The sequence below is a fragment of the Mycteria americana genome, chromosome 3 (assembly GCF_035582795.1).
Source record: "Mycteria americana isolate JAX WOST 10 ecotype Jacksonville Zoo and Gardens chromosome 3, USCA_MyAme_1.0, whole genome shotgun sequence".
NCBI lineage: Eukaryota > Metazoa > Chordata > Aves > Ciconiiformes > Ciconiidae > Mycteria > Mycteria americana.
Window position 1 is genome coordinate 67,961,487 of NC_134367.1, and position 27,670 is coordinate 67,989,156.

The window sequence follows — 27,670 nt, forward strand, 5'->3', positions numbered from 1 at the left end:
TGGGTAATGCATGAATTGCAAGCGCAGACATTTTTCCTCAGAGACCCTGTTTTCTTTTGATCCTAACCTTCACAAACTTTAAGTCTTTAGGGCTGAAATAGGCAGTGTCCCAAGCTGGATTGCTTTTGCTCTTTTAAAAAAATTCTTGGCCAAACAAAATTTGCTGTCCAGCGTTTCTCCAAGGTTGGGTAAGTGCAGAAGTGAGAGCGGGTGGAGAGGTAGAAGTCAAACCTCATGCCTGAGAAAGAAGTGCAGAATATAATAGGGCAAAAGGTGAGGGAAGTTTTGGGGGAAAACGATGACAATGGAGAGAAGTAGAGAAGTGTGAGAAGCTAGAGGAAAATATGAACATTAGCACAGATTTTGGAGGCAAGTGCTGGAATGTGTTAGTCATGTAAGAAGAAATCAAAAAAGAGAAGTATGAATGCATGGGACAAGGTTATATACAGAATGTTTCCTTCCCAAATCTGCAGTTCAGCATTGTAGCTCTGGGTCTGACTGTGGCTTTAGCTGCCCACAAATGGCTTGTGAAAGTCACTTTCAAATTGTGTATCTCAGTGCCTACAGGTGTCTTCATGAGTTCAAACAGTGGAATTCTGTGCTGGGGCTCTAAAGAGACAAAACCAGTGTACAGGACATGCTGGGTGATTAATTTTGTTGCATAGGATATGAGGTTTGTGTGTGCGCATGTCTGTATGGTGCAGTCTTCAATGAGTCACATACTGTTTCGCCTAGCCCCTTGGACTTAGGATAGTCTTCAGATGATTCAGCATGGTGTAGGAAAGACTAGTATAGGGTACTTTCCTCTTCATAGAAATTAAAAGGTATATACATGAAATAGGCAGGAGACTCATAGAAGAGAGGGAATGGTCTCATGGTTAGGAAAATTGGCAATCATGAGAACGGGATTCTATCCCTGCCTTTACCAATAAGTTCCTATTAAAGATGGCCAAATTGCTTTGACCAAAATTTTCTATTGGCCACTAAGTACTTATTTCTGGATTTTCTACAGTGGGCCAGATTGGCAGACTACTCTCCCAGCTGCAGTTTAAAGTCATTGATAGTGTGCTTTGGACATATAAAACCCTGTACAAATACTAAGTAGTTAAGGAAAATCAGTACTCTCATTTCTTAGATTAGGAACCCAAAATCCATGGAAACTTTTGCCATTTTTGCCCATTATCTCCATGCCTAACTTTGTCCTTATAAAATGGGCATGATAGGAGGGAAAAAGCCATTTCCCCTACAGTCAATTCCCCTTCTGAAGTCAATTAACATTTGTGAATCGCTTAGATAACTTTAGTGAAAGCTCTAACACACTCCAGAGGAACTTATTAATTTTCCTTTTCAGTATAGTGTTGAAATGTCATACTAAATACTTAGTTATTCTTTTATTATTGGAAGTGTGAGTCTGCAGAAAAGAAAAAGTGATTATGAAATGAAAACCATACTCCAGGGTATTCTCATGATGGAGACAAATGAATTGCCCAGTGAAACTTTCCATTTAGGAAATGGTGAAATTAAGTGCTTAATTTCACTATATGGGGAGGGTGTTCATTTGGGTTTGGGGAAGAAAAGAGGGGTAGAAAAGATGAAGGCTTTTATTGGATAAAATATATTTAGAGAGTGAATTTCCTGTGGTCTAGGGTGATAAAAAATACTTGACAGGCAGGTTCTGTGTATGTGGGTTTCCTGACCAAGAATATCATACCTAAATTTGTTCCAGTTAAAATCAATAAAATATCTCAGATTGCTTGCAGAAATGTTTGTGGTGTGTATTGCAACAAGTATTCAGTATCCACAGTTCAGAACTTCTCTGGGCCAATAGGATTGCAAAATATCTGTCAGCTTTGGATGACAGCCTAAGGTTGCCACAGCAATTTTTCTCTTTAATGAGTAAAATAGGTGGTGTTTACAGAAAAATAACTGTCTCATGAGAAGCTGTGCAAAAAGTTCCATTCAAACCCATTCTGTTTATATATAGTTTTGTTGTTTGTTTTCTTTTCTTTTTACTTACTACGGTGGACATTTGCATGAAAACAGGATATTTCTCCTTCAAATTGCAGTCATGGACAGAATAACTACTATACCAAAATGGAGCCAACCCACTTCAAAAAACTAAACTATTTTGCTCACCAAATCTGTTTCTTCTGTGTATGTAAACTTTTGAGCACTTATTTTCCTACCTAAATTTAGGGGCTGGTTTTTTTGTGTTAGTTCTGTAAAACCAACAAAACAATATGGATATAATAAAATGACAATATGTTAGTGAAAAGATTAAATGAGTAAAAAACCCAGTAACATAAATAACATTTATGTTTTAGTATTTAGTGACAGACAGCAGGGATAAAAGTATTTTGTTATGTGTTCTGATGGGTTTTTTTACACAGCTTAGAAACAATTATAAATGCTCAAGAGAGAGATAAATAGAAGAGCTGAGTCCTGTTTTGGCTGATGGTGATCAGTAGAATTAATGAAGGCAGGCTTCCCTTAAGAATGTCTGTGTTCTTTCTGATGGGCAAATTTGACTTTTCCAGTCTCAGGTTGAATGTAATATTCTACCAATTTGAGAGATACACTTTTGCTGACAAGTGGCATATTTTTTCTGGTTCAGCAATGTTTTATAATGCCCTTAAGATTTACTTTAGGGGTCCTAGGCTGAGTGAGTGTACATTAACACCCATGTTCCTTTATGTATTTACATCACTTAACAGCTTAGTCCCTGGCTTCAGGTCCATCTGGGTGCACAGGGAAAGCTCTCAACTGCCCAGATAGTTCTGTGTCATTTATTTGTCTGGCAGGAACGAGTAGGAGAGCGAGTGCCACGTGCTGCCAAATCCTCAGCCCCTGTAGCCCTCATCCTTGCAATAACGCGGGCAGGAGCCTGAATCACTGAGCCTTCCAGCTGGAGGCAGCTCCAGCCAGAGCCATCTTACAGCTGCTCTGCCTTGTAGAGGCTCACTTGCCCTGGACTAGGAGACCACAGTGGCTTGTGGTCAGAGTGTGCTTTTCCTGTTCCTCCTCCTCTCAATCTAGGGTGGTTCTCTGAAAACTGGTACCTGTCTGTACAAAATCCACTGGATGAAGCCATCATCTGTTTGTACAACTGCAGGATTTATAGTCACCATACTAATAAGTAAATATTCCCTCTCTGGTTAATAAATGGAACAGCAGGGTTTCAGGGCAGGTTAGCATAGTCCTCTGACTGTAAAGATTTGCAGAGAAATTAAGAGTGGACAGGCTCCTGTTTATACTACACAGATCAAGTTTCCAATGTCATGAACACCACTTCCTCCCAAAGCCACCTGCAAATTTTCAGACAATCTTTTTTTCTCATTTGAACAAATAAGCATCCACTGATCTTTTCTAATGTAACCAGCCTGTGTTTGGCTCTGAAAGCCCAATTAATTAAGTCTCTACCTCTTTGGGGCCATATGAATTCGTGCTTTGCAAATAAAAATTCTAAAAACTCTGTAAAATACACTTCGCAATTCTCCTTGCAGATGTAAACTGCTTCCTTTTTTTGCCATGCCACTTGCCAGAGTCAGGGTCCATCTGCTTAGGCCAAACACCATTTGAACGTGACTGAACAAGATCAGGACCCAAGCAGTGGAAAGAAGCATCAAGGGCTCTTTGGAGAAGTTTGTTGCATTTGTTCCTATTTTATAGCTGCTCCATATGTAGTTTACACTAGACAACTTTTTTAGTTGCTTTTAGCTTGGGCAACTAATAATGCATGTTCACATTGTCCTATTTTTTTCATACTTGCAGCACTTGACACAGGATTGCGGCCTAATGAAATGTTTGCAAAGTAATTCAGCATAAATGTGCCACTTGGCCTCTTTGGTTATCTGTTGGCGATATTCAGTTCCCACCTCGTTTGTTCAGTGCTGCTTTGGCAAACTTACGGATTTTGGCAGCAGTGAGTTCACCGTAATTATGTCATATAATACACTAAGTAAATATATGATAAGTGAGCAAATGTAAACAAAGAAGAAACACAGCCCTGGGGACTAACTGGGCCTGAAATTCTCATGGATAAGCACAGCAGGTGAGCAAAGGAATATGAGGAATAGGATAAGAATTTCTTAGAGCCTGACTGCCACAAATACGTCAATGGAGCGGAGTCAGCACGGGAAGAGTGCAGTAATTCGCTATTGATTCAGAAGCCAGTAGCTCACTGCTGTCCTTCTGGGTGATGTGGGGAGCATTTGCCGGAAATGCTGATGAGTAACCTTCGAGAGCTCTGCAGAGCTGCGCTTCTGCCGCTCTTCAGCCCGCCTCTTGTGCTGCTGCGTTCCAGGGACATTCCGCTGGGAACAATAGCGTGGCACAGAGCTGCTGGAATCTCTAGCCACCAGTCAGCATCAGACCAGCAGCCAAAAAACGTAAATGATACCAGTCATCTTTTTAGAAGTTGCAGTTTAAGGATTCATTTGCCTCTCTGAATTAAAAAACGTTGCTTTCGCTGCGGCTTTAATGCACGTAGCAGATGATATATATTGTGTGCACAAATGAATATTTAGCAGTATAATTTATATTTCTTTTGTGTAAAATTTCTTTTCTATTTTCTATTTCTATTTCTATGAATTCCTATAAAATTTATAGAAATCTTTCAAATTTCTATAAAATACTCTTTTGCTGTACTATTCCTCCAGCATTTTGCCCACTAGAAACCAGCCCTTTTTCTGCCTTTCTTCCTCCTATCGCTGTTTATGTTTTTCAGTATAGAAATACATTTAGTTATTGTGTTAATGATTTACTTTCCTGTGAAGTTATCTCTCCTCCTGACCTCCAGCCTTTCTCTGTTTTTATTGCCAGCTCACGGATGCTATGACTGTAGGATCGTGCTAACTGACCCCTCTGGAGTTTTCACTTCTCCGTGCTTCCCCAGTGATTATCCCAACAGCCAAGCGTGCAAGTGGATCATCCGAGCACCTCATGGATTCATCATACAGCTAACATTTATCGATTTTGACATTGAAGAAGCTCCAGGCTGCATTTATGATTCACTGACGTTAGACAATGGAGAAAGCCCAATGAACCTTTGTGGTATCACTGCCAAAGGATTATCCTATAACTCTACCGGAAACGAAATGATCGTGTCATTTAAAAGTGACTTCAGCATCCAAAAGAAAGGTTTTAATGCCAGCTATGTACGAAGTAAGTAAACACAAAGCATTTCATCCCTCTTTTATAGATGTTAGAAGGAAATGCCCTATAAGGATTAGAATGACAGTTCCCGAAGGAGTGAAGTCCTCCATGAGAAGGGAAGGGATGGGGAGGCTGCAGGGTAAAACTACAGCGTTTTCTTGTATGTTTTTTTAATTATTTTATTTTGCTTTGGATGAAAAGAAATTATTTTATTCTGGGACATGACATCGAGTGTGTTAGAAAAACTTTTCACATGCAAAGATTTTAGGCCTAACAGCGCCTCTCCCTGCAGATTTATGCTGGAGGGTTTGAAAGCAGGACACCTGTCCTTCAGGTCAACGTACCTGCAGAGGGACGTAGAAACCTAAAGGAGATCATGAGAGGGAACGTAGTTGAGCCAGAAACAAGGCCAGCCTGGACGCCTGGCCCAGTGAAATGCCCAACAGTGGGGAGGAGTTTGTGCAGAAGGCAGAACTTCTCAGGGGTTCTTCCAGCCTCTAGAAGGAAGTCTCCTCCAGCCCCTTCATCCTAGGGATGAACTGGCATTGCAAAATGGCTACCTTTCGTTCCAGTTCCTTGACCTTTCTTTCCCTTCCTTAAATATATAGCAATGCTTAGGCTTTAAAAAGCCTAACAACTGCAAAAAAAAGAAACCCTTCCTTTTTCCCCTAGAAGATAAGGGTACAAATAACATGTGATTGATGTTTGTTTTGTTGTTTAAAGCACTAGTTAGAAGTTGCTCTCTCATGGCAGTAAAGGGCAGCGAGGTGACGGAGGGCATGAGGATGATCACTGACAGGCCCCGTATGCTGCTCACCATTCATTCCACTTCAGGGCTATAGTTACAGTTGCATGCTCTCAGTAGGCTTTCTTCTTGTTGAAGTCACCTTAGGCTGAATACCAGTATTGCATTGAGCATTTATATTATTGTAGCACACATGCTCTGTTGGTTGGCTGCCTGCTGTAGAAACACAGAGCAGGGAGGTTTGAGTTATCTTCAGTCACAAACACATCTTCGTCATGATTTTTTTTTTTTAATATTTATTACACATATCATATATTTTAAAATAATTAAGATTGTAACCCCTGGGAATCATAAGACAAAAGCAGTCCTGATTACGCCAGCAAAATTTGTGTGCAGTTCTGAAAAAAAAAAGGTAACATCATATCAGAGTAGCTAAAAATATTTCTTTCTACTGAGGTCCTTTCATGCTGACGAAATGAATGTAGTAATAATTCTAGGAGCACCTGTTCTCTTCTGAAAGTGGAAGCAAATTTTCTGAAAGGTTTCTCTATTTGAAAACAGCAGCTCTTGCTGTATTGTAAGAAGTTGTAAAGTCAAGTGGATAATAAAAAATGATATGCAATCAGATTATGCAAAATGATTTATTTCTTTATTCCTCTTTAATATTTTAATGTTTAAGTATAACTATAAGGGATAAGATGGCTTACAATTGGAATTGAAAGATGCAGTGTTGCCCTCAGATGTGTTCAATGAGGAGGAGAGGAAAGGTCCACAGACATAGTCAGAGAACCATTTGTGTATATATACCTATGGGTAACGCATTTTTATGAAAGCAAAAATACTAACTCCATGCCAAATTGAATAGTACCTTACGTTCATGTATAGCACCATTAAAGTTAAATAGTCTTGGAAGATATCCTTTCATTTTGAAGACGACTACTCCCCAGTGTGAGTAAAGGTATCAGTGACCTTCACCTGCGACTTATATTTTAATGTTTCACATATATATTAGTTCAGAAACTCTGTGTCAAGGCATGCTGTTAAGCATCTGGACTAAGGCTGCTGAATTTTGTTTTATTACTCCAGATCTGTAACTCTCACCTGACACTTGATTTTGATTGTGGATGCCAGGAGAGCTGGCCGCATGCATCTAGGGCAAATTATAACTATATTCTGCTTATTGCAAGTTGTGCAATTACATTGGGTTCAGAAGATAGTTACAGACAAAGATCATGGCAACATTTAACCTGGCAGTGGATACAGAAAAGGGGCTTGGTAAAGGGATGATAATGTACTGCTTTCCTTTCAAGTTATAAAAGCATGTAGACAATAGGACACCAACGCACACACGCACTGAAATTACGACACATGTGCATGGCAGATGTCAGTGTCACGCTCTCCCGTCCTTGCAAGGAGTTCCCAAAGCCATCGGAGAGATTGCATTACCCCCTCACTTCAGGTCGCTAATGGAGTTTCAAAGCTCCTTTGTCAAGCTGACACCATTGTTGCTACTACGAACATGATACCTGGGCAAAATCATTAATTTCTCCCAGAGCGAGGAGAACAGTGTTACATTTTCTTTCATTTCTCAGAAATGATGGCATGTAAATAATTAAGTAGTTTGTTCACTTTTGAGTTTCACAAAGTAATGCAAAGTTGGAAAGTAAAGCGCCGTTCAAAGACACACGGCAATTTGCTATCTAGAAATGGCATTTAAAAAGACATTAATGGTACGTCCTAATATACAATACGTACACGAGACAAAATATCTGTGGGGAAAGATAAATATAAGAGAGTAAGTGAGTTTTGGGAGGGAATTAGCTGAGAATAGAACAGCTTTTGTGTGACCGCTCGGTTTTATGTAAGAGAGCGGTTTCAAACTGAGTTTCACAGAGCACGTCCTGTTATCCCTAACAAGTTGGCCACCCGCGCCAATGTTGGCTTTCCTGGTTGTCACCTCCTGCAGCACACCAACAGCAGATGGATGGGCCGTATCCTCAGCTGCGGGAAATGAATGCAGCTTTGCTAGTCTTAGGGGAATTATGTCAATTTACACCAGCTGAACAGCTGGCATGTTAAAAAAATTTCTAATAGTTAACTGCATAAGTAATAGCTCCATGGGTGAGTAGAAGTCGCTCAGTCACCAAAAGGAGAAGAAGGAGAGCCGACAGACCTCTGTTAGTACAGAAATGCTTGAGACAATGTCATGTAAAATTAGCACACAGTTGAGTAGTACTGCAATAGCCCAGATTAAAAGCACAATTCAGTGCAATAGTAACAAAAAACTCTCAAACAGGTATTTGGTATGTAGAGACTTGCAGACCTCGTTAAAGTTGATGCATTTCTTCTAACATCAGTGAAAGGGAAGATGAAAGCAGTGAAGCTAGGAACAGCAGAAGCCACCACTCTAGCACCGAGCCATGCTGAAAAGCCCATCAACTGGCAGGAAAGCAGTTTTCCCTGCAAGGGATTGTAAAATACAATCTAGGGCTCCTGGCTTGCTTATGTGTAAAGGGGTGTATGAGATGCGAGACAGTGAGCTGCAAGTAAGCTAGGGGCTCTAAAAAGCAGCAGAGGCAGGCTTCCTGCCATCCCAGCACTCCCACAAGAGCAGATGTGGATCTCAGAACAGCGAGCTGCCTCTTGCTGGTCGCTCCTGCTGCACCCGGGCTGCCGAGACTTTTGTACCTTCTTCATGAGTAAATAGCACTGTGTCCAAAAACCCCCTGTTCATTGTAATCCAGTTATGGTCCTCACAGAAACAATTTAACATCATTCTGAAAGTAGTCTAAACACTTGGATGAATATTCCAAGAATATATGTTTATTCTTCCTCAGAGAATAACCAGCTTCTCCAATACTAACATCTGAAATTCATCAGTGTGATGACTGGCTGTGCAACAGTAATCAGGAGAGAGATCGGCGCTTGGTGTTGATGGCAGGATTCTGTTTTCTCTATGTGGACAAAATACTTGTCAGTTTTGTCCTTTCACTGTACAGGGAAGGTGCCAGTGGTTAAATCTGTCAGATGAGTAGAGCAAAGTTGAGTAGACTTGTTCAGTACCAGAGCAACATCCTCCCTGTTTATTTCTCTTCCTGTACTGTTTAAATGTGACCAGGTGGTCTGTAACTCCCCTGACCACCCTAACACAGGCTGGACAGTGCTCATATGAATGAGCTTTCTTCTTTTTCGAGTCCTGAATCCTTAGACTTCTTCTGGAACACTTTCCATGTTACGTAAAGAAGCTTACAGTATAATTAACCCGTGAAAAAAATGCCCCTGTTTTCAATGGAGAGTTGAACACATTTTCTATCTATAAAATTGTTACAACATACTTTTGCCCTTGGGAAGGAAAAAAAATCTATGAAGTAAATCCAGTAACTATAAAAGCCCAGTATTTTTCTCTCTTCCCTCCCATTCTCCCATTGCTGGGTTGGCAGATAATGTGTAATGCTTTGTGTTATTTTACTATATAATATATTGGTCAAATTATGTCCTTGTGTATATCCAAATATGGCAGTTTGGAGCTCAGAGTCTTTGCAAGCAGCTGGCAAAGGGAAATTGCAGTACCACAGACTACACAGAATCCTTGTACCCCATGTATCTGTCTCTTTTCCTGAGCGTGGCGTCACAGTCACCCTTCCCTCATGTCTCACCCTCCCATATTGAAAGGTTTTTATTTCATTCTGAGGAGGGAACAGGTGTAGTAATTAATACGTGTGTTGTGGCATCACTTAAAAATCCCAGGGGAGACTAGGGATTAACTACTGTGGCAGTTATTCTTCAGGTCTAGCAAAAACCAGTTTCACTTCCAGCATATACACTGTGAAAATGTGTAAAAGGGGTAGCAAACATTTGCTGGAGATGTGGTCTGCCACAGAACTGCGGAGCCAGAAGTAAAACCGAAAGCTGCTACAATCTGGTCCTGTTGACCTCGACGCCTTTGCATGACTGATAACCTGAAACTGCTTTCTGTGGAGAAATTTACTAGAAGAATTTTGCTGCCATAAATGTGCCAATAAAACTAAGCATATTGACACTTTATTTTGAAAAATAATGTTCTCCAAAGCAGGGTGAACAGAATTGTTGTTATTATATTCATGGAGAAAAAGCATATGTCGTGTGATACTGTTTTTCACATTTGGTGACTGCCATTTTGCCAGTGCAAATGAGAATACTTAATAACGATTAGAGGCAGTAATTCTGCCCATGCCTAAATACCCTTACTGCAGTGCATCTTTGCAAGAGGACTAGCCATTTCTAGATACTTGTGCAAAATCCCAAACTGCTGACCCAAATATTAGCAAATAGTGAACAGCTTGGATATAAATATTCATGAAGACACGATTGCAGTATTCAACCAGAAGGCTGCTGGGGACAAAATGAGAAGATGCCTAATGCTTTACAGAACCCCATTAGCTGAATTCAGGAACAAAAGGCTTCAGTTTGCCAAAGAATGTAATGGGGCTTTCTTCTATTGCGATCTTTAAAAGAAGCAAGGCCTGAACTTCATTGGCGTAATGCAGTCATGCAGACAAGTAATTAAAATAATATATCTTATAAGCAAGTCATACTGTGTTTTTCAAATAACTGGTTTATTCCATTGCCTAATGCATCCTTCCTAGATGAATGAGTAGTAATTTTTATAAAGTGAGCTGAGGCAGAGTTGGAAGTTAGTAGGTAATACGTCCTAATATTGCTCTTAATGCAACTTGAGGGGTTGTTAACTGTGTGGAGCACAGCATTCTCTGTGCCGTTGGAAAGGAACTGTGCATATTTTCAGCTGAGTGCACTCCCAAGCCAAACTCCCCTTTGTGTGTGCTATTGGTATATTACAGCGATAAAAACCACCTGATGAATGTTTGATTTAATGAATGTTACTGTAACCCCTGCTGCCAGTCTGCCTTTATTTCTAGGTGATGAATTTATTTTTTGTTAATTTATTTATCTGCTCTTGCTTCTAGTCGCCGTGTCTCTGAGGAATCAGAAAGTCATCATTCCCCAGGTCCCCGATGTCGACGCTGTGTCCGTGGCAGAGACTGTCTCAGTGCCAGAGCTTAGCCAGTTTACACTGTGCTTTGAAGCAACCAAGGGCAGCAGCGATGACAACGACGACTGGAAGGTTTTCTCCTACACTGATGCATTGTCGACAGAATTCTTCAGCTTCGGGAAGACCACAGAAGGCCATTTTCTGTCCATCTCAGGCACACAGTGCATCCTTGAGAATGCATTGCCCCGAAATGCAGAGTTTTTCACGGGAACATTTCAACAGCTCTGTGTCATAGGGGATAGCTTCTCGGGCAGTATTGGTGTATATGCCAAAAACACCTATCGTATAGTGTACTGTCCGGGTATCTTTGGCAAAGTTATCCCTGGAAACGGGAGACTGGTGCTGGGCTCTAACAGCAATGAAGTGAGCTCTCTAAATGGGGACATTTACAACTTCCGCCTCTGGAATTTCACCATGAATGCACAAACACTGGCCAACCTCAGCTGCGATGTGAAAGGAAACATTGTAGACTGGGAAAATGAATTCTGGAGTATTCCAACTTCAGCACTGAAAGCAGAAAACAATTTGAGTTGTGGTGAGTACGTCTTGCCAAATCTTTTTTGCTTATTTTCCCCCCACACTTCTGCATTGTGCTGAACATATCATATACCAGCACGGAAAAAAAAGAGAGTTCCTGTGAAAGAAAAACAGCTAGGTCTCACCTTTCTTAGACTTTAGCTCAACTCTTACCATACACAGAGACTTTGAAAGGGTATAGAGTTGATTCCCTAAAGGAAAAGAACAAGTCCCCTAAGTATATTGAGTTGCTGCTTGAAATGATCTGCAGATCAAAGTTTTTCCTGAACTGTTTATTGGCCTTCTACTCATACGAAATGGGGATAACAGGCAAGTAGCTGCCAGCCTCAAGTAAGATTACAGTGGTGTGTGGAGGAAAAAATGTGCGTTAACTAACCATTTAGTAAATGTTTTTGTACCTGCCCTTTGGCCCTGTGATTAGCCAGAATGAGCACTGTGTGTGAATGAGCCTTGTGCTGTGTGTGCAGAGCCAGGAAAAGCGGTGACAAAACAACAATGCGTATGAGACAGAAAACTATGAAAAAAGATTAAATTAGAGGAGGCAGACAGGAAGGAAGAGTTTTAGATCAAAATCATCGGGTTTTATCTTCCTGACACCATATTATCAGTCCTTCTTTTAATTAGTAATTACTGAAGGTCTTTCTTCCTGTAGATGACTCCAGAAGATAAATTTCAATACATCGTCCAACCTATTCTCATTTCATGGCTCAGACACTTGATACTCATAAGCGTCCAGGTGTAATTTTTATATATGTATATGTTATTACAGCTGGTTGACAATTTTCTACTGGAACATTTTTTTCCACATGAAAAAAAGATCAAAACTGAAAAATCTTTGTTTCTTTGGACCTTCTTTTTTTTTTTTAAAGAATGCTTTGGTTAGTAACAACTTTAGACATATTTGGATAATTATAAAATGCATAGGGGAAAATCTGAATCATGGCCAGCAGTAGCCTATACACGCATATATGATGCTTGTGAAAATCAACTGCTATCAAACTCCATGTCCAGAGTTTCAGCCCTCCTATTGTAGCAAATACACATTTGTTAAAAAAAAAAAAAGTCAAAGTACAAATACAGGTTCTTTCTGAATCACGTGGCATCTTTTCATACCTAATGTTGTCCTCTCCAATTTTTTCCTTCTTCCTCTTCTGACACCTTACTACTTATTAGTTTAAATAGTGTCAATATAAGTGTCTCCTGACAGAGCATCTGTCAGCACTCTGAGAATCCTTAGCTTAAAACAGAAGCTGGCATCATTAAGGTGTGCTAGTTTCTGTATCTAATAGCTCACGAAGGATTAAGGTGGCTAAAAAGAACCATCCTGCTTGCTTTAGTTTACTCAAACCGAAACACGAGGTACTCATTCACAGCTAGACTTGCTAGGACAGCGCTCAGCATGCCTCTGCTAAAAACATTTAAGCAACACCTCTATAAAAACACAAGCAACTAGGTGCCTTCGCCCCTCTACCAGAACAAAGAAAAGGCTTACCTAAACATTGACCGTGACTGATGAAGGTGTTCTGGACAAAAAAGTTGTTGCGTTTCCATCAGTATGAATGGATCTGACAGAAAATAACTTCCCAGAAAATCTTACTCCTCTTACATTGTTATACCGTGAAGACTACCACAACACTTCGACTAAGCAACCTACCAAGACCTCTGTAAATGTTGCGGTCTCATTTAATTTTGGCTGGAGTATGGTTCTTGTCCTTCTTTCTGTTAAAGACTGTACAGTCCCATGACACAAATGTAATATCACAGCTGTGGTCATAGAAACAATGCACTTATTTTCAGTCCACAGCTTTATTCCTTGGGATGTCATCGTTCAGCAGTTTCCTTACAGCAGAATGTTATTTTAGAAAATGTATATTAACGTTCATATGTTGGGCCCAGGTGTCTATACAAGCCACTTCAAATGTATCTGTATATAAGCATTGTTATTTCCTCTAACTAAGCCTACGAGAAAACTCACTGGTCAGTCTTTTTCTTTCGAAGATGTTAAATCACCCGCTATGATACAAGCTTTCCTGAAAGAAAATACTGCATGCAATGCCTTTTCAAAAATGGTTACTAATCCCAGAGATGGAATTGTTAGAATTTTCTTCCCTTCATCTTCTTGAATAAAAGCCTCCATTGTAAAACCAGCCTTCAACAGGAGAGTTGATGAGTCAGGCTATCAACCATGAATAAACCACTGCCAGTGGGGAGATGACTCCAACTGATTAGGCTTCATTTAGCAGCAATGGAAGGATTTATGCAGAAGAGAGGTTTTCACACAGCTCCAATAATGCTTCCCAAGAAAGCGGCATGTGACTTAAAAAAAAAACAAACCAAGCATTTAGCAGTGATCTCAGCATATCTGTGCCTGAACAGTGCTTACATTTTTCAAGGGGTATTATTTTCATGGTTCTTCAGACAAAGCTTTTACAAGTAGATTTACGGAGCATAAAAACACTGGCAAATTGTTCCGGATAATCTTTTCATAGTTTTACCTTCTCCTAGTTTATTCCTTAGACTAATGTTTTCACAGCTGTGCAATCATGGTGGGGTGTTTCTGGAAGACTTGACGGAATTCTGTTTTTATTGCCATACCTTCGCACGGCTTGCATTTAAAGGTATATGTACACAGCCTGGGTATCTGGACTAATTTTAAAAGAAGTAGCCTAGGTAGCGATAGCGGTGTAACAACACCACTTGAGAGCTCAGTGCAGGCAAACTGAGAAGGATTTAATCAACCTCTGGTACTGATTTTGGAGCCGGCACTGGGTACACCTATAGCAGGATATGATCTACTCCATTTAAGGGTAATGTGGCCACACGTCTGTCCATGCCTGCAATTGCATTTGCTTCATGTACACTTCATATGAGTCCTTCATTCCCAAAGGCCAGAGGCATTCTTAATTTTGCTGTCAGATTTAACTCAGGGTGGGATCTGTCTGCCTTAGGCAGCTGAATGATGTTTCAGGCTGAGCTAATTGCCCTCAGTGCTGTTTATGAATAGTGGAATGAAAAAGGCTGTTCCAAAGGTCAGTGCATCTCATACTGGAGAAGACGTCTCAGTGAAGTCAGAATTTTTTTGCTGTAGGAGTGCCTGTTCCTCTCCACTGACTATAAAGAAGGTCTAGCGTGACGAGCAGATATGGATGTCTGAGTTTTAGAGATTTGAAGTGACTGAGATATATCACACAAAGTGGCTGTAACACAGGTCCATATCTGCTGTTCGCATTACTGACCGTGCCACTTGGCTTCATAAAGTAGCTTATGCCAAGTATCTGTTTGCATCGAAATCATTATATTTTCTTTAGTGGACACTGAGGGAAAGTCTCGTCTGGCCAGAATTCAACCCAATTAAAGCTTTAAAAAGCTTATTGGATATATTCACTGAAAATATTCCTCTTTAAAGTATACAGTCTTCTGACTTCAGTGTTTTGTAAAGTTGGATTGGATTTTTTTTAGTTTCACCAAATAAAATCATGATTTTTTTTTAAATACTCACTGAAGAAAATATGAAGATCCACAGATTTTGCAAGCCAGCTTTCAGGTGACCTTTCCATGATGCAGAACCAAGAGGAGATAACTTACAACAGGTTTTGATATTGACTGTTTAATATTAGCAAATACATTTGGGAAAAAAAAAGTCTCACGCTCGCAGGAGGTAGTACGTTCACTTAGAACATCCTTCCTGGAGTTCATAGGAAGTGTACCAAGGAAGTGAATTTGCCTGTATCTCTTAATCCATTTATAAAAAAAAAAAAAAAAAGCTGAGCTTTACTATTTGTTGAGGATCACATGTTTTAAATTCTGCCCTATTTTTGTCAGCAATCCATGTAATGGTAGCTGTGGCGTGACATGATTTCTGTGTTGAGGCCCCGTGCTTCATCCGTTCTTGCATCACAGAAGTGTTTTCCTAGCTGTCTTTACGAGCTGATGGGTGGTGGCTCTTTAATTTTATGGAAGGATACAACGTTTCACGAGAGAACCTCATTGAGTCAATATGATTCTTATAGTGGTAAAGCAAAAGCCATAAAGGGCAGCGCTCCCAGTAGGTTCAAGATCATGCCACGCTCTATGGCCCTGTTATTTTCAGCACAGTGTGCAAAAGCAGCTGTAGCTGCAGCTGAACCGCTGGGATACACAAAGTGTAATTAATGCAGTTTCACCAATTCTTTTTCTGTAGCCACTCTTATATGCCCTGTTTTTGTCTCCGGATCATCAAAGTGTGTTCATGTTGTTGTGAATAATTCAGCAGAGATACTGACTTACAACATTATCTGCTTATAAATCATGCATACCAGAATCTTAATCACGCCCACGCCCTGGGCAGAGTAACAAGCTTAATCACCTTTTATCTGGTTGGTGTCTGTCACAGGCAGATTACTCAGAAGCGTGTGGTGGGTAACCGGTGCTACAGCAGCGGAGCGTGGTTGCTTCTCCAAGGCACGCATTATTACTCATGAAGATTGCATAAATCCTATAGCCATACTGACCCCTCCGCTTAAAGCCATTTCACAGAGTACATGCAAGCTGCATTCATTTAATGCGATGTTATTTAGCGAAAGCTAAGAAAACTGGGGGAGGATACGTGACTGTAACTTGCAAATCAGCGGGGTTTTCATGGATTCCTCATCCACAACAGAAAATGAAAACACATCAGTCTTATAGGCAAATGGCCGTTTTCAGTTTTGCCACTGAGAGAAATGAGGAAGAGGACTGTATCACTGCAAGTTATAATATATTATGAGACATGATAGTTTTATGCCCAGTAGCCAAACCTTTCTAATAATTTTACTTTCTTTTTCTAAAGGCTCCTACCTAATTCCCTCTTCTACCATTGAACCAACCAGTTGTGCAAACCTGGGAAGCCTTTGCCAAGGTAAGAAGCCCAGGTCATGTTCACAGTTTCATCTTCGGGAAATCTTTATTTTCCTTGGGTTTTTTATGCCATTCCTTTTTTATTGGTGTTTCTGAAAGGGTGAACTGCAATAAAAAATAACAAGGAAAGAAATTCTTTAGTCTCATCAAGTGTGTGGGTGTCCTGTATGTACAATACATGGAAAAAAATGTGATCACTCCCTTGATAATACATTTTCCAAATAGTCTCCATTATATCAAAACTGAATTAATCAACTGTTTTCATTTCTCTCTCCATCTCTTTTCCTCCGGCACATTTTGACAGTAAAATATTAACCAGGATAAGAAGTGGGTACATCTGTAAATAAAAAATGCGCAGATATAAATAAAGGAACTGACTATTATTCATTTTTTCGATAAGCTATTTTGAGGCTAGATACTTTGAGATTAGCAGGTAAAAATTTAACATCAAACTGCAAAATCCAGCAGCTATTAGTTAATGAAACACTTGTTACAGCACTTAGTGATGGTTTAATAGTGTAAAAATCACCACGTATAAGAATTCATTAGGTGTCCTTAAAGGTCAGCTCAGCTGAATGCAAAGAATAGGTGAACCCTAAAGATTTCTGTGCCACGTGAATCGTTGGACATGCAAGGACAGTTAATTCCTTGTGCTCTGCTTAGAGGCTGAAATTCTATAAAAATGCTTGACATGAACAACATCAACCCATTTCCACAATACCTTCATGAACACAGACCTCCTAATGAGGTGGCATGCTATGTTAAACTTTAATCACAGCAGCAGCTGCACCAAAAATAACATCTAGCTTTGTAACCCTTTTCAGGCTGAATGGTGGAAGAAGGAGACAGGAGAGAATAAAATATAAAGGGGGAGGAGGAAGTCTCAGAACTCTTTCAAAACCGACATTTACAAGTAAATCAGATTTAGCTTAAAAATAAAAAGGAAAATGCTTGGGAAGCCCATAAGAGATCTATGTCAGTCTTCAGTATACTTCTCCCAGATTTTCCTGAGGTAAATTTGGTTCACGTTCTTGGAGCGTATTGTACTGGTCTCCACAGGGAATGTGAAACGACAGTTATGTCCATAATCAGATTTCAAACAGTAGTTTTCAGGCATCATATTCACAAAGCTCAATATGATCTAAATGCTACTGTTCGAATAACTTAGGTAAATGTGACAGCAACAATTATTCAGTATTGGTCTTTTTATATGTAAAGGGTAATACAGCCACCATATAAAGAATTTTGTGCATTCTCTTGGAAGAACTCTGAGCATTTTCCTCTGTCAAAATGGCATGGTGTGAAAGGAGAGAGAATATCTTTCACTAGGTCAGCTAATATGGCTGCAGAAATGGGCACACTTTCAGTGAAACAAGCCTGTGTTTCTAAAAGCCTCATCCTTTTTTCCAGCTTTATTAACTTGTCTAGTAGAAGATATTGCCTCTAATAAAAGATGCTACCTTTCAAACTTGCCTCTCTTAACTTCTTAGACCATCACATCTTCAATAAACACTATGAGTACTTTCACCAAGGTAATAGTCTTTCCTTCTCTGAAAAGCGTTTGGTAAAGTGTCGCTGGTGTTCTGTGTTTGTCACTTTGGAAGTGGCAGATCAGATTTACCCTGTTCATCATCACCATCATTATTGTCATAATAATGAAAATCATAAAAAGATGTCTGTCTGTCTGTTTCTGTCAGCATTGCAGACTTATTTTAAACTGAGAGGCCAGTTTGGATTCCTTTTTTGTTTGTTTGTTGTGTGTTGTGCAATAGCACCAGTAACAAAGTTTGTGGATGCCAGATTATGTCAGCTACTGTCTGATGAAAAAGCTGTTTTCTCCATTATGCTTAGCAAATATTTTCATTCACTGGAAGATGCCTCCTTTAGCAGCGCTGGCGGGTGGATGCAATCAGTAAGAAGCCTTATAACTTGTTTCTCAGACCATATAGCCCTGAAGTTACACAGAAGAGCTTTTTTTATTGTAGGGTGTCGCTTTATATACTCCCTTTCCCAGTTAGAACCTGTTTGCTGCAGTGTCCAACTCTGCCTTCTCTTTCCCTAAGTTTCTTTTTTCACTAAAACCTGAACATGAACCTGCTCCCTAAACTGAGACCTGAGTTTATGACTTTCAGACTTAAAAGGTTAGCTAAAACAACCTCACAAAAAAATCAGAAGTGCAATTTCTTGCCTAAAACACAATTGCTTAATCTTTCCAGGTTGGTTCTTGGTCAAAATCTTCAAAAGCCATGTAACACTGTGAGATTATGCTGCACCAACTTTCAGACTTTAAAAGACGTTTTCAGGAAAAAAGAAATCTGTCAGTGAGTGGATTTGCATTCCCTGGGAGTTAGTAGATAAAATTAAATTATTTTCCAAAGTATTATTTAAAAATTTAGTGGCATGATCTTTGAATTCCTCTAGCATGTATGCCCTCCCAGTACGCTGGGGGGGAAATCTGCAGTTTTGGCTCCTCACTCTGATTTTGAAAAGTGTTTTAGCTGGTTCTCCTGGGAAACATTTGCCAGAGTTGTGTGGGGTGACTCCTGTTAGTGTCAGTGGGAACAGTACAGCTGAGACCCTACATGAAGCTTTCAAAATATATATTCCACTTCAATTATTCCAAGCCTGATTTCAATTCTTTTCGTTGTATGGAGCTCAATGGAGTTAATTGGATCCTTACATGAGCATTTTAGTTTCTCATTTGTTTGTCATCTTCAGTCCCTGAGTAAGGACAATTACTCTTTTCACAAGCAGTATTCTAAGTCCCTGCATCTTAGAACTTAGAAGATCTATTTTCTGGTCTTTGCACAGCTGTTTGGATCTGAAGCTCTCATAGGAGGATTTTGAGTTTATGAAAGCAGTGCAGGACTGATCTTGCAAACTTTACACTGGCAAAACTCCCGCTGAAGTCAGTGAAAGTGAAGATTGCAAGATGGGGACCTCAGTTCATATCATTCATCACTTTGTGCAGAAAAAATAATGTGTTTATTTAACATTTATGGCATTGTGTGTAGATGTTTTCATTTTACGTTGTCATGCATTGTTCCCATTTTGTCTTACCTTATTAACATTCATATTTCATTCAAGTTCACCTCTTTCTCATCTTTATTACCAGCTACTGTAAATGCTACTACTCCTACACCACCCACTGTCACCACTAACATGCCCGATACTAATAGAAACGATAAGCCAAACAATGGTAAGAAATCCTGTGTTACATTTTTCCTTGTACTGTGTCTAGAGCAAATTTATTGTATTTTAAGGTGTGATTTTCATAGTGTCATAATGTCAAGGGTCATGTCTCAGTTCTGATCTCATTTACATTGAAGTAAATCAGGAGTAACTTCACTGGACCACGTAAGAACGGTGTAAATGAGAACAGAACCCAACTTGGTGTTTATTTGTGTCACGTTTACCTGGCTCTTGTAGGAGAGGGACTCAGTTTGTGTCACCCGCTGTATTTACCCATGCAAAGAACGAGGGGAAGGAGAGGGGTTTGTAAAAAGCATCTGAAAAGAACCATGCAATTGAAATGTTTTAAGGCTGCGGATTCTGAGGCATTGTGTAGCTGCCGCCTGTGCAGCCAGGGTGGTAGTATGCTGGGATTGTCTGTTCCTCACTAGTCAGGCACAGCAGCCAAGTGGAATCGTTCCTATGGAGCAAAGCCACTTCCACTGAGTCAACAGGAATCTTTCCACTGACTTCAAAAAGAGCTGGATCAGACTTTACTAGGGAAAATGTTGACAGCATCAGATATCATTTACTTTTCATTTAGAAAGATTAAGGGAAAAAATAAGGTAGTAAATCAGCCTATTATTAGCACAGGAAAAAAGTAGGGATTTCTTTTGAGGTTTTCTCAAGTTCTATGATATCACTGTCTCCTAGAGACTGAGCATCATTTTGTGAGGCACTGCTAAAATATTTATTAGTTTGTTAAAGATAGTTGTTAAACATCATTAGCAACACAGAGATAGATTTCTGCAATTTTCATCTGAGGCTTCAGGATATTTTTTGTAAAGATTTATTTCTTCGGTGTGCTCCACAGAAGTAAATTAGAATCTGGGGGGTTTTGTGGCTTTTCTTTTTTTCCCCCCAAATGCATCATTTATTACTGTAGGATTTGAAATTCTTGGGAGTCTTTTTTCTCTTGGCAGATCATTTCTTGTACATTGGCAATCAGGCAGTACAGTACACACTGTGAAAGAATTTATCTGAATTCAGCCTGTTTGGATTTACTAAGCTGCAGAAGTAAGAAGAAAATACTGAAAATTTCTTCCAAATTGTGCTTTTTTCCTTCTGTGGAGCCACTCACTCTATGTTCACCATGAGCAGTTAAGTCTGATTTTTGTAACTACAGAAGGAACTGAATGCCTTATTAATGTTAGTATGAATAAAAACTGGACAATTAAGTCCTTTCTTTGGCTTTGAAACTCCCAAGAGAAAGTAGAAAGACTAAGAAAAATAAGCCAAATTCCTTTACAGGAGAAGCAAATTAAACTTTCACTCAGCTAACTGGCATCATTTTCCACTCTTGGTAAGTTGATTTTTAGACCAAGAGCAGACAGCCAAGAACAGAGAGTTAAGTTGCATATATTTTCTTTAATCCATTAACTATGTGGCTTACTACACGCAGACCTGCAGGAATTCAGACTTCCTGCTACAGCTATCTTCAGAATGAAGAGAAATTCACCTGAATCCTCCCATTCACGACCACAGAGGCAGCAAGAGTCTAAGATAGAAGGGGTCAAAACCATAGGAATTATCTCAACCCCAATTATTTGGCCAGTGAAACAAAGGCCTCTCCATTTCAGTAAAAACTCAGCAGATGAGAAGCCAGAGAGAAAAAACACGTACAGCTTGTTTCTTCCAGCTGTGTCCACATCAGCTGCTTCGGAGGAGACCGGCAGTGATACCTTGGCTGCTTTTACAGAAAAAATCAACCTAGATAATACTGTGATGAGTCGGTTACCAAATGAAAATATTTTGAATTATTCTAGAAGTTCATTTCGTGGTGCTTCTGATGCAGCAGATGCTGTTACAGAGCCTTCTTCTGTGAATGCAGCAGTTCCTCTTCTTCAAAACAGAAGTCCTGCTGCAGAGCTAGCACTGACTTTGGCAGATGGGCTCGATCATTCTGACTCTGAGTCAGCGTTCCGCTCTCCCCTTAGCAGCAGCAGCACTGCTTATGAACACAAAAAAGAAACCGTGTGGATTTTGTCCTCCAGCAGCGGCACAACCAATTTCGTGCATATAAGCAATGTCTTGGAGCCTGTGAGTTGGTGGAGTGAGACTGTATTTCATCATCATATCACCTCTGACATTCAAGAAGACAGACATCATTCTCTTTCTCTCTCATCTATATCACCTACAGAGGAGAAATTATCATTCCAAAAAAGTAGGCTTGATTTGCTAGACTTTGCACCTGAAAATTTTTACCTGGAAATGATAGAAGGCAGTGCTGATAGGAAACCTTTTTCTGTGTTAGCAGCAAACAGTGAATTTCAGTTTAGAAAATCTATGCACATTAAGGAACTTCACTCAGGAGGCATTACAAATTTAACCTCGGTGGAGACTCCATGTGCAAACCCAACAACTTCTTTTCAAAACATGAAAAAAGCATACACAAAATTTATGCCTGACATCCAACTGACAAATTCAGTCCTAGGACACAGTAGAGAACTACTAACATTTTCAGCACTTCTGGTAGGAACAGGCTGGACAAGCTCAGCATTTAAGCATGTTGTAACGACCCTGCCTATTTATCAACAATCATTGACTGACATATATTTGGAAAGTGACAGCATATTTATATCTAATAGCAATTACTGGTCTCATTATTTAAAACATTCAGTATATTTTCAAAAGCCAAGTGAGACCCTCAGAAATGGAGTACTGGAGAATAATTTAGATGCATTTCATGATAGTACTCAAAATGAAGAATCAGCTTTTTCCATATTAGAGCCAGAGAACACGAATACAGTTGGCAACTCCTGGGACTCAGGTTACTTGGATTTTCCAACAAAATATGTAGATATTTCCCCTTCTTTAACAGCAAGTTTCTGGACTATTTCCTGTCATTTGAAAGAAGCATCTCAAGTGTTTTCTGGGGAGCCATCAGAAAATTGGTGGCTCTCATTTAATAAACTGCTTTCTTCCCCAACAGAGAGATTGCCATCCATTAGTTCACCTGCTAAGTCTGACAGTATCTCTGAACAAACATCCGTCATGAGATTATTAGGTCACGGGGCTGAAGAAATGAACTTCTCTAGTCATGCATCAGCTTTGGAAACACAAATCTTTAGTTCATTTATTTCAGGCCTTTCAAAGAGAATTTCAAAAAGTAATGGCAGGACAATATCACAGTTGCACTCAACAATGAACTTTGCAAACCTAACCATGTCTTCCAACAGTGAATTTTATTTTAATTTTCCTTTCCCTTCCCTGGAAGCACCTTTGAGTCAACTCTCTGTACAGGTACAGGTAAGTCCCTTTGATAAGGTACTTGAAAACTCCACAGAAAAATTAATGATATTTGATAGTTTGCACATGCAAATTGGAACTGACATAGCAAGTGGTCAAACCAACATGACCTTCCTAAACAATAGGCCACAGCTTGTTTCTGTCCTTCCAACACATTCAGGAACCCAGCCTTCATGTTCAAGGGATAGCCAAGCTTCTTTCTTGATCAATACACCAGTTAAGAGTTTGGTAAACAGTACAAGAACACATGGATCACCGCAGTCTCAAAATCTTTCAGTGAATGATGCTGTAACAAATACTATTGATAAAGCAAGAAGTAAAGTTCAAATAGATGCAGATGTTTTTTTAAAAAACATCACTTCGATGAGTTCTGACTTCCTTCCAATGACATTGTCTATGGAATTAAGGCACCTTCTTCATTCAGACTCAAAATTCAGAGGCGGTGTACCTCCTAACAGCTATTCGACACCTCCTCTCCCACAAAGTTTTCAGAACCATCTTGGTACAATTTCTCCAAGCCTGATACCTCAGTGGGATGTAGCAGAATTAAGCTTGCCAGCAACAGTAACAGCGAGAAGTCATCTAACTGTTTTAGGACAAAACTCCGTTGAAAATCAAGGGGACAATCTGAGATACTCTCTATGGGCAGTAGAACAAGAAATCAGTGGTGATAATGAAAACATAAGGAATTCTGCTGTTCTGATGTCAACAAACATATTGAGGCTTTCTGAATGGGATTCAGAAGGGGAGGTGTATGGATCCTTTAGCAAGCACAGAGAAGGAATATCTTCTCTGAATATTGTTGGTACTCATGCCTTGGATTTTGAAAATGCTGATTATGGACATTTTGCAAATCTCTCCTCTCTTCTGGAATCATCAAGAACTGCAATAATGAATGATGCAATACCTTTGCCATCTTCATACAGTGGAGTTATTATTCAGCACAAAGAGACCATCTTGAACGGCACTCTGACGACAACTGGAGCAGCAATCCATCACTCTCTCATGCAGTCCCGAATGCCAGTTTCTTCTGTAATGTACCATCAGTCATCAGTTTCGGCACATGTTCATTCCTTGGCCAATTTATCATCTGGGACAAGCCAAAATGCCAGCCCTTACCCACCACTGAATCAACTTACTAGCTCTCCTGCAGTCTTTTTATCATGCTCATGTTATTCCGTCACTGAGCTGGGCTGCCTGTGTCGACCTGAGGTCAACTACAGTATGTCAAGCCATTAAGTTAGATGTAGAAAACAAACGGATCATCTTATCTATTAGATATTCAGTTGGTAGACTGAACATAGAAGTAGCTGACTTTCATCCTTTAGATATAGATCCATTTAGCATATGAAAAAAATTTAGAATAGTGATTTAATTATAGTAGGAGGGAATTTGTAACATCTTAGTCATAGTAAAAGTCATTAATGTGTGATTTCTAATTTTTGTGTACTTCTCTAAGACAGCTCTCATGAGACTGTGAGCATAACATATTGGGTTGCCATGTATTCTATATATTTTTATGCCATTTTATTGTTTGAGATTGTATGCACGTTTCTCACTTACCGTATTCATATATTTTTGAAGATTTAACTTTCAAAAAGCAAAGATTTTCCAAAAGAAACTTGTGGATAATTTGCCTAACAGAATTTAAAAAAACAGTCCTAGTTTTTCATTGATCGTTATATTTTTGTAGTCGGTGGTGGGTGTGGGGAGAATTGTTTTTCCAGGTTCTTTTTTCCTCTTTTTTTTTCAAATTATCTTTGGCTACTTTTCATCAACTTTCTGCCCATAAAAATATTTTTTTTCATTCAGCATTTTGAGGTGGGATTTCCACTGTTTAATCTGGAGAGTGAGAAATCATTTTTAGTTTTCACTATCTGCCACTGCAGTCTCCTGAGAGTTTTTAAAAATGTAGATTAGTTCTTTGTTCTTGTTCTTTTTTCGCCTCATTAAAACATGCTTTGGGTCACCATCTGGTGGAGATCTTGAAGCTGTTGATTAGTTTGTAGTTACTATGTTTAATTTTAAAAATACTTTGCATATTCCTATATTAAGGTGATTTTGTCCATATACATAATTATATAAATAAGCTTATAATTATATATATGATTATATATGAATGTGTGAGAATATATATAATGCGCACTTTCTGTATGTGTGTATCTGCATAGCACATATAAAAGGTACATTATACATATAAAACTGAATATATGTATATACAGAGATATATACATATAAATGAGATCCAAGTCTTGCAAGTGTTTTCAAATTGCCCAAAGTCCAATTTTCTACTTCTGAAGACTTTTTTTTCCTCTTTTTTATTTGAAACTATCGCAGTAATAATAACAAACTAAAATACATTTTCAGATTAAACTGCACACCAAATTTGTGTGTCTGCTGAGTTAGGGGAGGAAAATAAGACAATAAATCAAAAAGCAAGCAAATTCATTCTACTCATATCTAAAATTTAATCTCAGCTTACCAAAGAAGGTAACTGGTAAAGCATCTTCCTGCAAGAAATGGATTCTTTAGTATTTTATTGCAGAGGGATTTTCATACTAATCTCAGTGATCGTAGGATCAGTTCCATAATGAGAAGAAAGAACAATACTCAAACCAGCTCATGAATAAGATAGTAACCAATATGCACAATTAAATCAGGAAATACTGACTTCAATTTTTTTTCCAGATACTTTTATTTCAAGCTCTTGTAAAATGATTATCTATGAAGTTGTAAAATGATGAAATTTGCTCCACATGTACATAACTAGAATAAAAGGTCTTTTATTTAGACTCAGAAAGATAGAGCAGTTCCTTCACAATCAAGAGACAGAAGGGGATTTCTGTATAATTGTTGTCATGTCCTGTTCTGTCCTATGTAGTGTCTCCGTAAGGTTTACATAAGATTTATATAAAAACGTGTATCTGTGATCAAGACCCACAACTTCATTTGGTAACAGCCCTGAACCAAGCAATGCCACATGTGCGCATACATGTGAGTGAATTGATCCAGAAGCTCTTAAATCTCCCCCACATCCTGGGAAATTTTATCCAACCAGAGCGTACAGAATTTTTAGTAGCTTTATGAAAAAAAATTCACTTGTGAAAAGTACAGACTTTTAACGCAGAGCATAACTATGAGATGATTTGACGTTATTTATTAGATGTGAAATCTTGTAATGTTGCCTACCAACTCATGAGCTTAAAGAGAATTTACATTTACCCGGTGCCTTTTCAAACCAATTTTACTGAATATAAAATTGCTCCAAGCCAAGTGTTACACATATTGTGACTGAAAGATGGTTTGTTCAGCTGCCGGTTTTGTAAAGCTAATGTGGGTTCTTCTACTATTTGGCCAACGCCAGGCCTGAGAGCAAAGACTGTGCTGTGAAAACAAGAGCTGGATATCCCTTCTTCCATCTAATTCTGTCCACAGTTATCTTGTTACTTTCAACTGATGAGCCCTATCTGCTCTCACAAAGTTTTAAATCTAATCTGCAGTATTTGAATTCTGGATTATAACAATAGGACTGAGAGCAGAATTGATCTGTGTTACAGACTGCAGTAATTATGATTATTTTTTAAATTCATGACACTTTCATGATCTTGCTTTTACACACCACATTAAAGGCACATGCAAAATACTATTTACACGTACATTGTTTGTGAGTTTCCACGTCACATTTGAAGCGTTTCTAAAAATGTGACAGGAGCGGGGGGGAATTCTTGTCTAATTCGGCAGGACTAGTGAGAATGGGCCCAAGCCTGCAGGGCTTGTTCACTCCAAACTTGTATAATGCCAACAAGAGCTTGAGGTGTCCCTGTATCTGGGGTTCAGCCCAATCTTTATATTCCTCATGAAACTCAAGTCTCATTATTAGAAAGGTAAATTTGCTCAGTTTCTAATACTATAATGCTGTTTTAAATGGACAGGTGGGCTGTTCTACAGGATATCTATAACTGTTAGTTCCAACTCCAACTTAACATCAGAAGTACAGAATGTGGTTGCAGGATGGGTAAGTTAAGTTTTCTTTCCTGTGTGATTACATATATGAATCTGCCCCATTGATTTTATCAATCTGAAAAGGAAAAAAAAGAGAGAATACCCAATAAATTCTTAAATTAATATTTGTTCTCTGACAATCTTTCTATTATTGATTTGTGTAGTAATGAATTCAGATCTAGCTGGGGCTATTAGGCACTATGGATAAAATTTTTAAATGTCTCCACTATACCAGCCAGCTTCTTAAGAAATGTAGATATTAGTTGAGATTTTGGAAATTATGGAGAGATCAGAATTGTCCACTGAAAGAGGTAGATGTCTAAGTTCCAACATCACTATATAGAGCGAAATTTTTCTCCCCAAATACTAATGTGGTTTTGAAGTCATATTGTGATAGAAATAATAGAAAACCAGGCAGTATTCGTTTCTGTGAGGCAATACACTTTTCCAATTTACCCTAATATTCGCTACTTCATAAGTCTTCTGCCATAGGTCAGTTGTTTCTAGTAGCCCCTGGTTTTTCAGGCCATTTTAGAAGACATAAGCTCCTTCCTGGACCCTCCGGGTGAAGGATTCTTGAAGGTCCTGTCTCTGAAAGTTTCTCATGTCTGAATAAGGATATTCTCTGTCCTTTTTGACAGTTCACATAGAGGTATTCACACAATCTGTAAGTAGTCTTTATACCAACTACTTACATGAAAATATGATATCATAAATATATGGCAATTATTCTTTATTTTTCTTTTAATAAACCTGGAGGCTTTCAGCTTTCAGAAGCTAAGGACGAGAAACCACCTAGAGTCATCTACAAACCAGAAATGCAGCCA

At 39.0% G+C, this 27,670-nt stretch overlaps 1 protein-coding gene across 5 annotated transcripts in view; it reads left to right on the forward strand.

Moving 5' to 3' along the window:
* ADGRG6 (adhesion G protein-coupled receptor G6) overlaps positions 1-27,670 on the forward strand; it is a 115,912-nt gene that overhangs the window by 39,386 nt on the left and 48,856 nt on the right. For 4 of the 5 annotated variants that reach the window (XM_075498856.1, XM_075498860.1, XM_075498857.1 and 1 more), the window contains 5 exons: positions 4,822-5,163; positions 10,864-11,484; positions 16,294-16,362; positions 19,477-19,560; positions 26,774-26,856. In XM_075498856.1, the coding sequence (XP_075354971.1) occupies positions 4,822-5,163; positions 10,864-11,484; positions 16,294-16,362; positions 19,477-19,560; positions 26,774-26,856 (1,199 nt within the window). The remainder of the gene's footprint in view (positions 1-4,821; positions 5,164-10,863; positions 11,485-16,293; positions 16,363-19,476; positions 19,561-26,773; positions 26,857-27,670) is intronic. The other variant, XM_075498859.1, reaches the window with a different exon arrangement.